At 42.5% G+C, this 14860-nt stretch overlaps 1 protein-coding gene across 2 annotated transcripts in view; it reads right to left on the bottom strand.

Moving 5' to 3' along the window:
- The window catches only part of LOC144600054 (rho GTPase-activating protein 26-like), a 133790-nt gene that overhangs the window by 39132 nt on the left and 79798 nt on the right, over positions 1-14860 (bottom strand). For both annotated transcript variants that reach the window (XM_078411415.1, XM_078411416.1), the window contains exons 18-20: positions 10339-10444; positions 7116-7275; positions 4503-4644 (exon numbers count right to left, since the gene is read on the bottom strand). In XM_078411415.1, the coding sequence (XP_078267541.1) occupies positions 4503-4644; positions 7116-7275; positions 10339-10444 (408 nt within the window). The remainder of the gene's footprint in view (positions 1-4502; positions 4645-7115; positions 7276-10338; positions 10445-14860) is intronic.

The following is a 14860-nucleotide window of genomic DNA, read 5'->3' on the forward strand; positions in this document are numbered from 1 at the left end:
CGTTAACAAATAATTCCAAGTCACAAAGAAATCAATTGGCCGTGAAATTTTTTAGAAATCCTGAAAGTGTGAAACCTATTTTACATAATGGAACTCATAAGTTACAAGACTTCAGAAAGGAGAAGTCAGAGACCATGTGCCAGATTTCATTGGTGGGTCAGCGGTGGAGAGTTAGCAGATTAAAATTCCTTGAATTTTGATGCTTGAAACTTGAAGTTCCACACCACCAGGTTCAGGAACAACTTTTTTTAAATTTCAAAATACACTTTATTCAAGAAATATATACAAAACATGTTCCTTACAAAACTCCACCCGACATTCTCGGAGGCTATATATATATATATTCAATACATACATTCAATACATACATTCAATACACCAATTACACAAAATTACCCCCCACCCTTGCCACTCAAGTGGCCCACTGGCGTGGAATCCCATCCATTACTTTGAGGGGTGTCTGCACAACACCCTGCCCCCCATGTCCAGCAGCGGAAGGTCCCTGGACTGTGGCCCTCCCCCACAGAGCCTTGGTATTGGCTGCACCAAGCTTCAGTGCGTCCTGCAGCATGTACTCCTGCAGTTTGCAGCGGGCCAGTCGGCAACATTCCCCGATGGACATCTCACTCTGCTGGGAGGTCGACAAAGCTCGGGCAGACCAAAGAGCATCTTTCACCGAGTTAATGACCTTACAGCAGCACTCGATGTCAGTCTCTGAATGCGTCTCTGGGAACAGTCCGTAAATCATATCCTCTGTGACGGAGCTGTTCGGAATAAATCATGACAGGGACCCTTGCAAACCTCTCCAGACTCTCTTGGCAAATCCACACTCTGTGAAGAGGGGGGCAACAGTCTTCTCTCCATAGCAGCCGTCCTGAGGGCAGCCTGCGCTGGTGGTGAGGTTCCGGCGGTGCAGGAAGGATCTGACTGGGAGAACCAGTGGATGTGTTATATCTGGACTTCCAGAAGGCTTTCGACAAGGTCCCACATAAGAGATTAGTATGCAAACTTACAGCACACGGTATTGTGGGTTCAGTATTGATGTGGATAGAGGACTGGCTGGCAGACGGGAAGCAAAGAGTAGGAATAAACGGGTCCTTTTCAGAATGGCAGGCAGTGACTAGTGGGGTACCGCAAGGCTCAGTGCTGGGACCCCAGTTATTTACAATGTATATTAATGATTTGGACGAGGGAATTGAATGCAACATCTCCAAGTTTGCGGATGACAAGAAGCTGGGGGGCAGTGTTAGCTGTGAGGAGGATGCTAGGAGGCTGCAACGTGACTTGGATAGGTTAGGTGAGTGGGCAAATGCATGGCAGATGCAGTATAATGTGGATAAATGTGAGGTTATCCACTTTGGTGGCAAGAACAGGAAAGCAGACTATTATCTGAATGGTGGCCGATTAGGAGAAGGAGAGATGCAACGAGACCTGGGTGTCGTGGTACACCAGTCATTGAAAGTAGTCATGCAGGTGCAGCAGGCAGTGAAGAAAGCGAATGGTATGTTGGCATTCATAGCGAGGGGATTTGAGTATAGGAGCAGGGAGGTTCTGCTGCAGTTGTACAGGGCATTGGTGAGACCACACCTGGAGTATTGCGTAGTTTTGGTCTCCTAATCTGAGGAAAGACATTCTTGCCATAGAGGGAGTACAGAGAAGGTTCACCAGATTGATTCCTGGGATGGCAGGACTTTCATATGAAGAAAGACTGGATAGACTCGGCTTGTACTCACTGGAATTTAGAAGATTGAGGGGGGATCTTATAGAAACTTACAAAATTCTTAAGGGGTTGGATAGGCTAGATGCAGGAAGATTGTTCCCGATGTTGGGGAAGTCCAGAATAAGGGGTCACAGTTTAAGGATAAGGGGGAAGTCTTTTAGGACCGAGACGAGAAAGTTTTATTTCACACAGAGAGTGGTGAATCTGTGGAATTCTCTGCCACAGAAAGTACAGTTCATTTGGCTATATTTAAGAGGGAGTTAGATGTGGCCCTTGTGGCAAAAGGGGTCAGGGGGTATGGAGAGAAGGCAGGTACGGGATACTGAGTTGGATGATCAGCCATGATCATATTGAATGGCGGTGCAGGCTCGAAGGGCCGAATGACCTACTCCTGCACCTATTTTCTATGTTTCTATGTTTCCGCTCACTGCCAGCCAAGCCAGGTCTTGGTGCTTGTTGGTGAGTTCTGGCGATGAGGCATTTCGCCAGACAAATTGGGCAGTCTGCTCTGGGAACCACGCCACAGGATCCATGGAGTCATTTTCCTGCAGTACTGGCAGGGCGTTCCGTGCTGACCATTACCCGATGGACTTGTGGTCAATGGTGTTGGTCCGGAAGAACCTTTCCACGAACGACAGATGGTGTGGCCAATGTCCAGCTGACTAGCACATTGCATGGCATCTGCGCCAGGCCCATCCTTCGCAACACCGGGGACAGGTAGAACCTCAGCAGGTAGTGACACGGTGCTCACGTGCCTTGGCTCTACACTCCACCTGATGCAGCCACACATGAAGGTGGCCAACGGGATGAGGGCGACGTTGGGCATGCTTTTACTCCCGTTGTCTGCCGACTTGTGCATTGTTGCCTGACGCACCCAGTCCATCCTTGACCCCCAGATGAACTGGAAGACGGCCCGGGTGATCCCCGTGGCGTAGGAGGGAGGGACAGGCCACACTTGTGCCAAGTACAGCAGCCCAGTGAGCACCTCACACCTGATGACCAGATTCTTCCCCGGGATGGAGAGGGAGTGCTGCTTCCACAGCTCCAGTTTCTTCCCCACCCTGGCTGTCCGCCCCGGTAAATTCTTGTCACACGCTTCAGCCCCCCCGAACCAGATCCCCAGCACCTACAAGAAGTCCGGCTTGATGGTGAAACAGATGGAAGATTTGTCGGGCCAGTTGCCAAAGAGCTTGGCCTTGCTTTTCCTGTGGTTTACCCTGGCTCCCGTGGCAACTCAAACTGGTCGCAGATGCTAATTAATCTGCGGATTGACCCTGAATCCGAGCAGAACTGACCAGCATGAAATGTATATTTAATAATTCCGACATATTAAATGCCGTGATTATTTTCCACAATGTATTCTAATATTACTTTCAGTGGCTACCCTTCACAAACACCATGTAATATATCTTTCACACACATCTGACCTACTCATTCCTTCTCTCCAGTGATGCTGCCTGACCCGCTGAGTTACTCCAGCATTTTGTGTTTACCTTTGACCTACTCATTTGCTCTTTTAGATTTAGCCCAGCCATGGCAGGTATGCAAGACACAGCAATACCCCCTTCACTTGAATAGGATTGCCAATCTTTATTCATAAGTTGAATTTTGGTTAAGCTTTTCCTTTACTGTAATTCATTGAATATTTAGGGTTTTAATTGATATAAAGAAGTTTAATATATTTTTAAGTTTTTTTAGTTAAGTCAATTTAAACTATTTTTAAATGTCTCTGTCTACGTTTTGCATTTGCAACAAAACATTTGGGACATTTTTCAATTTATTCTTTAGTTTAGTTTATTGTCATGTGTATAGGAAAAGTTTTTTATTGTGTGCTATCTAGTCAGCAGAAATACTATACATGGTTACAATCAAGTCATCCACAGTGTACAGATACACACAAATACCTGGCTAAGGAAAAGGTCAAAGTAACTAACTTAGCTTGAATCTTTTTAGAAGAATACATTTTAATCAAGATCTTTTGTGGACAGATAATATGAAAAATCCAGTGGCGCTATAGGATTAAAATGTCTACACAAACACTTCAGATACACAACTGTGTATTTTGGCTGTATATACAGAAAATATCATGGAGGAAAATGGTAATAGGCAGAACTTGAAAGAAGCTGAATGCTAACATATACCAACAGCGATATTCAAATATTTGCGGTCAGCATCCCATGTACTTTAAGCACTTTCCTGCAATTCATTGTAATTTGCTAAACATAGGCATAGACAAAGCAGTTGTTTAATTACAATTGAACAAAAATGAAATGTAACTGTGGTCAAACTTATTTTCTAACCACACAAAACGTGCTTTGACCCGACCCGGAACGTCACCCATTCCTTCTCTCCTGAGATGCTGCCTGACCGGCTGAGTTACTCCAGCATTTTGTGAATAAATACCTTCAATTTGTACCAGCATCTGCAGTTATTTTCTTACACACTTTGATGAAAGAGGTCATTTTATCCAGCGCAGTTGTACAAGAAATTTCTGATTCCTTGCCTGCAATATCGCAGCTACTCATGCAGAATATTTGTTTTTTTTCATTGTATAAATATCAGTTGGTCCTAAGTGCTGGATGTAAACTGATAGAAGCAAAGAAAACCAAATTGCAAAATCTTTAAGAAACAAAATATTGATTTTATAAATGTGAAAATATACATCTATTATAAGTGGATATATTGTTTAGATTATGTTGAAGAATAAATACATAAATCGTGGTCAAGATAAAAGAAATTGGGAACTATTATCACAGCACTTACAGCAGATCCATTAACTTACCATTTTCATTTGATATTGTCTGAAACACCATTAAAGGTCTCTGGCTGCACAAGGCAGTTTTAGTCTCTGTAATCTTTTTCTGTGCAGAATTTAGTAGTGGATTTGGTTGCACTGTTGCTGTGTCTGGTATCATTTGGAAAATCTATGAATGAAAGAAATCCTTACATGCATTAAAAATGTCAATGCAGGCAATAATCAAACTACTATCCTCTTTAAAGATTTACCAACAAACAATGTTCTCCCCTTCCCTCGTTGAAACATGACTCCACAGCTGTCTGGCACATTAACTTTCTGGAATGAGCTTTTGTGCATTCGCCAATGACAACTTTGTATTCCAAACCAGAACACTTCTTAGTCAAGGCAATACAGTCATCATTCAATTAGACCATCATTGTTAATTGTGCATTTCCAATTGGATTCACTGGAGAATATTCAGGAATAAAAATCCTGTCAGATTCCTATGTCTCCAACCAAAGATCACCAAAACCTTCTCCAGAGTTTTAAAGACAGCATGTTAGTGTATTGATATCACTGGATATGTTTTCAGGCTGCAGCTGTTTCAGCTGCATACAATCTATCCTATTTACTACACATTGCCCTTTTTATATTGAAATGGTGGCATTTGTGCTTCAGCTTTCAACATTTTTTTAACACAGCTAAAGCATATAAATTTGTATATAGTCTCTGAAGATTAGACATTAACAGCAGTGTAAACAATATTGCAGTTCTAGAGTTGCAGATAGCACAAAAACAGGCCCTTTGCCTACAGTCTCTGCCGAAGATATTGACCATGTATACTAATTCCATTTACCTTCTAAGCCTTGCCTATTAAGCTAAACCATGTAAGAGATGACATATTTGGTGATAATAGCAAGAAACAAAGTTTACAAAAAACTTAATATGTATGGTACTGCCTAGATATATTTAAAATTTAGCATTTCTTCAGATTATTATCATGATACATGTTTTGCACCTCAAACTACGTGAGATGACTTCCATGAAAGCCAAACAGAACAATGGATTGAGAAAGTAAATTGTTTTGTGATCAAATGGTTAGCAATTCACTAAACTACAGTTAATCAAGCAGTGCCTTGAATTTCTTGGACTTATATCAGCAGTACAATCTATGTGTTGGGTGGGAGATACAGGGAACAGGAACAGATTGCGCATAGGACATGAAAGGTTTGAGGGGAAGAAAGAGTAGGGAATTAAAGATAAATGACCCGGCAGTTGAATGGGATGGGGAAAAATCAGGCAAGCTTTTGAGAAAGAAGAGAGAAATCAGAGATCATCCCAGAGAGGTACTATTGAACCTGGAGAGGCTGGTATAGTCTGGTTTGCAATGTTACACTACATAAGTGGAGTTGCGGGCTGGGCGGGGGGCAGCGGGCGGTGGGCGGGGATGGATAGGAGGGGAGGTGTGTTGAAAAGCAATAGCAAAGGTAATTGGGAACACATGGCTAGGATTGGGGAGGGAGTGAAACATTGCATAGGAATAACACATCATGTTTCTTCCTGATTATCATCATCACCTGCATCCCTGAAATGGCTTCAGGGTTGTAAAAGGCAACTCATAACAGGAAATGCCTCATTAAATTTCATGATTGTTGTGATTTGATCAGGAAATGATTGTAAACACAATTTACTCAAGCTCAAATGAGTTTTCAACCACATAGCACTGAAATAAAAAGGATTTGGGGGTTGACAACGGATAATGCAAGGTAAATTGGATTTTTTTTAGAGTACACAAGAGAACAGAGATGTCTAGGTTATTTCTGTATATATCCTTGAGGGAGACAGGATAAGATAAAGCGGTTCGTTTTAAAAATGGAAATTTTATTAAAAAGATAGTGGACATACTCTGCTTGCATTCTGTGGACCACATGTTAAGAAAATACAGAAGACATAATTTCTATAATGGTTCCTGGGAAATAAGAATTAAAGTTCAATAGAGCCTGATATGGTAGTTGTTACCCAAAGAAGGCTTTAAAAACAGAATTTGAAACAGATGTTTAAAATTATGAATTATAATTATAAAATTACAAAAAATTATATGCAGTAATTGAAGAATTCACAGCTGAGTGGGCATAGGTTTAAAATAAATAGCTACACAAAAGGAGGTAAGGGGTGACACGGTGGCGCAGCCTTACAGCGCCAGAAACCCGGGTTCGATCCTGACTACCAGTGCCTCTATATGGAGTTTGTAAGTTCTCCCCGTGACTTGCGTGGGTTTTCTACGAGTGCTCCGGTTTCCTCCCACACTCCAAAGACGTACAGGTTTGTAGGCTAATTGGCTTGGTAAAATTGTAAATTGTCCCTAAAGTGTGTAGGATAGTGCTAGTGTATGGGGATCGCTGGTCAATGCAGACTCGGGGGGCCGAAGGGCCTCTTTCCACGCTGTATCTCTAAACTAAACTAAACTAATAACCATCTTCAAAAGGGAGTTGCATAAATACATGGATAAAAATGACAGAGCCATAGAAAAAGAACTGGGCATGGTTTCTATTGGATTATCCATCAAGATTGAATGAGCCGGAAACTCTTTTCACTCTTTTATTTTAAGATTCTTTGGATGCCGGAAAACACTGGAGAAAGTTATTTTTAAAGGCTTACCTTTTCATAGTTTTCTATTAAAATCTCAATAACTATATTCTGAAACTTGATATCCATGATTGCCGCTATCGTCTCCTCCTGTGGTCTAAATAGCGTTGGTCCAAACACCACACCTAGATTTGCCATGGTCATCAGATTTTGCTTGTGGTTACTGGACACGCTAAGTGATAAGAAAGAATTAACTTGCTGATGAAAAAGTTATTCTGGATTCCTGCCTTTACTCCAAACCAAGATATAACTATCAGCTCATCTTCCACATTCACAGATTTTAACATAAATTTTAGGAAAATGGCCATATCACTTGCATCAACTTCATGGAGTAGGTTATTAATTCTGGCCATTTTACATAAAGCTAGCGAGTTCAATATAATTACAGGCAAGTCAAAATAACCACGGCTTACATAAAGGATGTTACAAGAAACATTAACAGGTATTCACTGGGTGTCTCAATGTAATTCAACAATGAACAACATAGTGCATGTTTCTATTGACAACGATGCTGCTGTAAAAAGTTAAATTGGTGTCAATTTAAAATTGGTGTCAAGTTAAAAAAGGAATAGGCTTCATGATGTCAATACAGAATATCATGATCAATGAAAAATTCTCCAAGAACTGGAAATTATAACACAGTGAAATACTTAAAATGTCGATAGAATTATTGTTTATAGTAGATATCTTTCCAAAATCACATCAGGAGTGAAGGGGTAAAATATGGATAGATCTGCTTATCCATAATGCTGATTGAATATAATGAGATTGATGAGTTGGGGAACACTGGATTCATTACACGGGCTAAATTGGTTATAGAGTGATATCGATTGGGACTGCAGAACCACTTAAAAGTTACTTTGTAAATTGACAATCAGAGAAAAAGCTGTCTGGAGAAGATAAACTGTTTCCAATTAACCTCTCCGCAGCACTCCTACACTATTCTCTCTTAAGAACACGGCTGCTACCATCACTGGAAAGCCAATATTACAATGACAATAGTATCTAAGACCAACACATTTATCAACTAAAAGACATCAGATTTAAGATGCTTAACTAGATTTTTGTTCCTAATTTTTTTACCTTCACAATCATTATGCCAAAATGTACATATTACAGGCAATTGTACCGGAGTCAAGGTATTTTGATAATGTACTTCAGCCATGACCCAACTTTCAAACTTTTAATTGATTAATAATCACAAGTTATTTTTTCTACCTTCAAAATGTGTAGGAGCCATTTATGCTTAATTTAGTTATTGTCATTGTGTTATGGCTATGTTTTAATATTTCTAGTTTATGTCTTTTTTGCCTGCTTGTGGGTGTGACTTAATGCGTAATTGGGAGTGTCTAGATGGGAGGAGGCTAGTGTGTGTCAACAGAGGTTGTGGGTCAGTTTTAGACTCGGAGGATGGTGAGCATACAGTTCTTTACCACGCGCTCGTACCATGCGCTCGCACCAGCTATATTTGTAAGAATCATACGGTAATAACTGCAAGAATTTCTAGATATTGTTTGAAGAAGAAACAGTTGATAAAATACGTAAACTGATTTATTACTCTATGATTTGTGCTACTTTAATAAAACCAATTAATGAAGAAAAGGAGTTTGGAAGATTCGTTTTGTCATATCAAGGTGCGACGTGTGCGTAAGCTATAACTACATTTCATCCCCGAGAAGTAATGGCTATCAAAGTGGGATTTCGAGATGGTATAGAAACTGCCATTACAAAATGATTGAGTGAAACACAGACTTTAAAGGACACAAAATTATCAGCTTATACCCAACTACAATTAGGGCCATTATCAAAACTGCCTTCAACCAGCCTATAAAAATTACAAAGCCTGAGGCTTGAAGAAATAGCCTGCGAGTTAAAACTACACAGTAAATGTTTGTAAATATGTTACAATTTCTATGATATTATTACCTTTGGTACACTATAGGCACATCTATATATAAAGAACATATCTATATATATATATATATATTACTAAAACTCTCTGTGTGTCTGTGCGCACCATAACTTTGGTGCTTCGCACAGCCAAAACGGTACACCATAGCGCCACAATTTTTCCACCACCTTACTCACCATTCATATCATATCATATCATATATCTACAGCCGGAAACAGGCCTTTTCGGCCCTCCAAGTCCGTGCCGCCCAGTGATCCCCGTACATTAACACTATCCTACACCCACTAGGGACAATTTTTACATTTACCCAGCCAATTAACCTACATACCTGTACGTCTTTGGAGTGTGGGAGGAAACCGAAGATCTCGGAGAAAACCCACGCAGGTCACGGGGAGAACGTACAAACTCCTTACAGTGCAGCACCCGTAGTCAGGATCGAACCTGTGTCTCCGGCGCTGCATTCGCTGTAAAGCAGCAACTCTACCGCTGCGCTACCGTGCCATTATCCTGGCCATAATCTCTAATAACTCTCATTCAAATCGAAGGTACATTTTTAAAGCTACAAACATTTTAAAGTTTAAAGATTCACTTTCTAACCCATTTCCTGAAAGTCCTCAGCGTATGAAGTCACAATCGGCCACGTTCGATTTCATTTGCTCCTCACTCGCCAAAACAAGATGGTCGCCGCACACCCACGCTCTCTCCTCTCTCCTCTCCCCTCTCTCCTCTCTCGCCTCTCGCCCTGCCCCGGGGCAGATTCGCACGTCGGCAGTCAGCGTTGAACGCATAGGCACTGGTAAGTGCTTTTCACCGCCAACGGCTCCACGGAGGGGAGTGGGCGTGGCAGCCGAGTGGGTGGAGGGGAGGGGGCGTGGGGGGAGGAGAGAGTGCGGGTGGGGGAAGGGGAGAGTGGGGGTGGGGGAAAGAGAGAATGGGGTGGGGGGAAAGGTGGACAGTGGGGGGCAGGAGAGAGTGGGGGTGGGGGGAATAGGGGTGAGGAGGTGGGAATGGGGACAAGGCTGGGGGACTGGGGGTGGGGGCAGAGGAGGGGCAAGTTGGGGTGGGCTAGGGGGGATGGAGTGGGTCTGTGGGGGAGGAGGGGGCATAAGGGGGATTGAGTGTGGAGGGGGGGGGTTGAGGGTGTTACACCAACACAGGAGAGACTTTGGGTCCAGGGCCTCACCCTCTCAGTCACACCCTCTCCCCTTCCCTGCCCCCACTCTACGAGGAATGGACCCAACGGGTCCACTTGGTCTAGTAATTTGTTAAAACTTAATAGACAGAACCCTTTCAAACAAATAAAATCAGGAAACGTCATCTTACTTTGCCAAATGCTTTATTGTTATTTCCAGCATTGTCTTGTTCTTCTCTGGTAGTCGATGTACGTATTTATGTATCTCCAAGAGTCTTGATTCCGGATTGTCCATCTCTGGCGAGAATCAAAACAAAACAAAACAATTACAATATTTGTGATTTACCTGCAGCAGTTTTTGTGATCACAACAGGTGGCCCATTAGTTTGCATTTGTTTAATAAATCTAGCTTAGTAGTGACAATTAACATCAGCACCCAGGCCTCTGGCGTTGTGAGGCAGAAGCTCTACCAGCTGCACCACTGTGCCACCCTTATTGTATTGTATTGTATCACAATTCATTATATCTTTATGAATGTGATGCAAAGAAAGTACTTTATTCTATGTTATGGAATAAACTGGTACTGATCTACACAGACATTTTCAATCAGTCCCTGTAAACCTGCACTGTCCCTGCCTGCTTCAAGGTCTCCACTATTGTCCCTGTACCCAAACAGACAAGGATCATTGGTCTTAATGGCTACAGGCCTGTCGCACTTACCTCTGTAGTCATGAAGACCTTTGAAAGACTTGTGCTGGCCCAGCTGAAAAACATTACAGCAGTTTGCATATAGGGCCAATAGATCGGTGGATGAAGCAGTCAATCTAGGCCTGCACTTCATCCTCCAGCACCTAGACCACAAGGGGGCCTATGCCAGGATTCTGTTTGTGGACTTTGGCTCTGCTTTTAACACCATTGTGCCAGAGCTACTACACTACAAACTCTCCCAGCTGACTGTGCCTGAACCCCTCTGTCAGTGGATCATCAACTTCCTGACGGACAGGAAGCAGCATGTGAGGCTGGGAAAGCACATCTCGGACCCGCAGACCCTCAGCATAGGAGCACCGCAAGGCTGCGTACTCTCCCCTCTTCTTTACTCTCTCTACACCAACGACTGCACCTCCACAGACTCCTCTGTCAAGCTCCTCAAGTTTGCGGATGACACTACCCTGATTGGACTGATCCAGGATGGGGAGGAATCTGCCTACAGATGGGAAGTGACACAGCTGGCGTCCTGGTGCCATCGCAACAACCTGGAGCTCAATGCTCTCAAGACAGTGGAACTAATTGTAGACTTTCGAAGAGATCCCCCCCCACTCACCATCAACAACACCATAGTCACATCTGTGGAGTCATTTAAGTTCCTTGGAACCATCATCTCCAGGGACCTTAAATGGGGGGCCACCATCGACTCCACAGTCAAAAAGGCCCAACAGAGGATGTATTTCCTGCGGCAACTGAAGAAACACAATCTGCCACAGGCAATGATGGTCCAATTCTATACTGCTATCATTGAGTCCGTCCTCACTTTCTCCATCATGGTCTGGTTTGGCTCAGCCACCAAGCACGACATCCGGAGGCTGCAACGGATCGTTCGCACAGCTGAGAAGGTTGTTGGCTGCAACCTTCCCCTCATTGACGAACTGTACATTGCAAGGGCCAGGAAGCGAGCGGGCAAGATCATCTCTGACCCCTATCACCCTGGCCACAAACTCTTCGAAGCACTTCCCTCTGGAAGGAGACTCCGGACTGTCAAAGCAGCCACAGCCAGACATAAAAACAGCTTTTTTTCCCACGAGTGATAGTTCTATTCAATAACCAAAGTCTGTAGTCTCTTTTTTGCTCTGGGTTATTTTCACCCACATGTTTAGACCATAATGGTGTATCCTTATTGTTTTGATGTGTTTATGCTTTATTCTTAATTGTTAACTTTATGTTTGTGTTGTCGTTTGTGGCGGGACTGGAATGGCAGGACTATCATATGTTGAAAGACTGGAGCGACTAGGCTTGTATACACTGGAATTTAGAAGGATGAGAGGAGATCTTATCGAAACGTATAAGATTATTAAGGGGTTGGACATGTTAGAGGCAGGAAACATGTTCCCAATGTTGGGGGAGTCCCACAGTTTAATAATAAGTGGTAGGCCATTTAGAACTGAGATGAGGAAAACCTTTTTCAGTCAGAGAGTTGTGAATCTGTGGAATTCTCTGCCTCAGAAGGCAGTGGAGCATTCAAGAGAGAGCTGGATAGAGCTCTTAAGGATAGCGGAGTCAGGGGGTATTGGGAGAAGGCAGGAACGGGGTACTGATTGAGAATGATCAGCCATGATCACATTGAATGGCGGTGCTGGCTCGAAGGGCCGAATGGCCTCCTCCTGCACCTATTGTCTATTGTGCGCGGAGTACCAAGGCACATACCTTGTATCTGCGTATTTGGCCAATAAACCCATTCATTCATTCGTTCATTCATTCATTCATTATTCCAACAGCCTCAGGGTTGGATAGGATAATGTCACATATGGAAGAAAAAGTGCTCATGTTCAGGTCGCCTGAGGTAGGGTTGAGTTTTAATTCATATTCAAACAGACCTCTCCAGATAATATCTAGAAATATCTTCTAGGAAACAAACTGTGCCACAATTCATTGAATGTAGTCTTCTACACACTATATTTCATGAAGATGGTACTCAAGGGGGATCATGGGTTTATTAGTTCTAAGCAACAGGTTAATGAAGAGGCTATGTCAATGGAGCAAGTATGTACGTATCACTAGAAAGAATATCTGTGCATAACTGCATAACTCACTCCTAAGATATGATTTAGGTAGAGTTGAGTCTATGACAGATCAGGTTTTAGCTGATAAGGAATGGACTCTTTGGAAAACTTACACAATATTTCTAAAGTTTTCTTGCCTCTTAAGCAGCATAAAAATAGCTTTAACTTTCTTGAGACTGTACATTGCCTGAAAAGATGATGATTGAGAGAGCAATCACTCAAGGTCAAAGATGAGTCATCTCCTTTGCAGTTCTATAGGCTGAGGCTCCATTGCAGATGAGGTGGTAGGTGCTCGATGGGCATGTAAGTTTGTAGTTTGAGAACTACAGTCAAAGCAACCACAGCCACACATAAAATCAGCTTTTTTTTCACAAGTGGTAGTTCTACACAATAACCAAAGTCTGTAGTTTGTTTTATGCTCTGGTTTATTTTCACCCACATGTTTAGACCGTAATGTTGTATCCTTGTTGTTTTGATGTGTTTATGCTTTATTCTTAATTGTTAACTGTATGTTTGTGTTGTCATTTGTGAGCGGAGCACCAGGGCACATTCCTTGTGTGTGTACATACTTGGTCAATAAACTCATTCATTCATTCATTCATTCAGAAGCGGTCTGTACTTCTGGGATTTCTTGTGCAGTTGTCAAATAGATTCAAGGATCTCAATGCAATTCTGAATGGTCTTTCTACAGTTTCAGCTAGAACGAGGTGCAGATTCCCAGGAATCTTTGGGGATGTTACAATTTTTCACCATTGTTTTGAGCACATTTAATTATTTCCTCTTTCCCCCTGTTAATATCTTGCCATGATGGAACTCAGAGGAGAATGTTTTGGGAATCCATTGGATTATGCTGGTAAAACACATGGGCTGCCCACTGGAACCAACTATGTGTAATTAGGAGCTTGTTACTGGGGAAAGGTCACCAACATTAGTGCACTGGATTTTGGAGGACTTTACAAAGATAATGCTGCTCATCTTTCTTGTGCGTGTGGAAAATGAGTCCTCGACTCAGCAGTATAGTGAAGTTCAGGGATTACTGCAGTTTTGAGCTGTATTTCAAATCTTGACCTTCAAACACTCTCTGTGTCAGATGGCAAAATACAATATTCATGAACAGGAGGAGATGGGGGATTGCATCATCAAAGTGCCTTCATTGAGAGATAGTTTTCTAAATATTGGAAGTGGTTTATGGTTTCCAGAATCTCACGTGGATCTTTATTTTGGAATGCAGTATTGCATAGCAAGGACAGATCAATAGAGGGCCTTTGTTTTACAGATATTAAGTGCAAGGTACCTTCCCTCATATACTTCAGTCACGAGGTTGATAATGATTTGGAGCTTGGCCTCTGACTATGTGCATGCACAACCAGCATCTGTCCTAAATAGCTCAATATTGAAGTTAGACAACCTTGATCTGGAGAAGAGATGACATTGACTAAACAAGTTTGCAATTGTCCTTCAGATTAACTTCACTCCAGCAACAATCTGATGGTGGTCATATACAACACAGCAGCCAGAAAGATTGAGCAATAATGTGGTCTTGCTTGACACGGGTCTGCACTGAGATGGGGTCTGTTATGGCCCTTTAGTTAATGACCACAGTTTTCATGTCTTTATTTAGCAGATGCAATATGGTGGCAAATCACAGGAGGCAACCAAACATTGACAAGAACATCAATCCCAAAAGCCTAAAGAATCCTGTAAAGGTAGCTCTTTTCATACACTGTCTCATTGCTGGAGCCTGTAGATGGGAATCAATAGGAGCTTATCCACTGTGCCTGTACTCCACTGATGTCCACCAAAGTTAGCATCTATGAAGGCACTCTATTCACTACCAGAAAGCACTTGGAATGGTTGAGAAGAATGGCCACGAGATCCAGGAGCTCAAGGAACTTGATTTTCCCTGCATGTCAATTCATGAGAGTTCATGGAAGCAGCA

The sequence above is a fragment of the Rhinoraja longicauda genome, chromosome 14 (genome assembly GCF_053455715.1).
Source record: "Rhinoraja longicauda isolate Sanriku21f chromosome 14, sRhiLon1.1, whole genome shotgun sequence".
Lineage (NCBI taxonomy): Eukaryota > Metazoa > Chordata > Chondrichthyes > Rajiformes > Arhynchobatidae > Rhinoraja > Rhinoraja longicauda.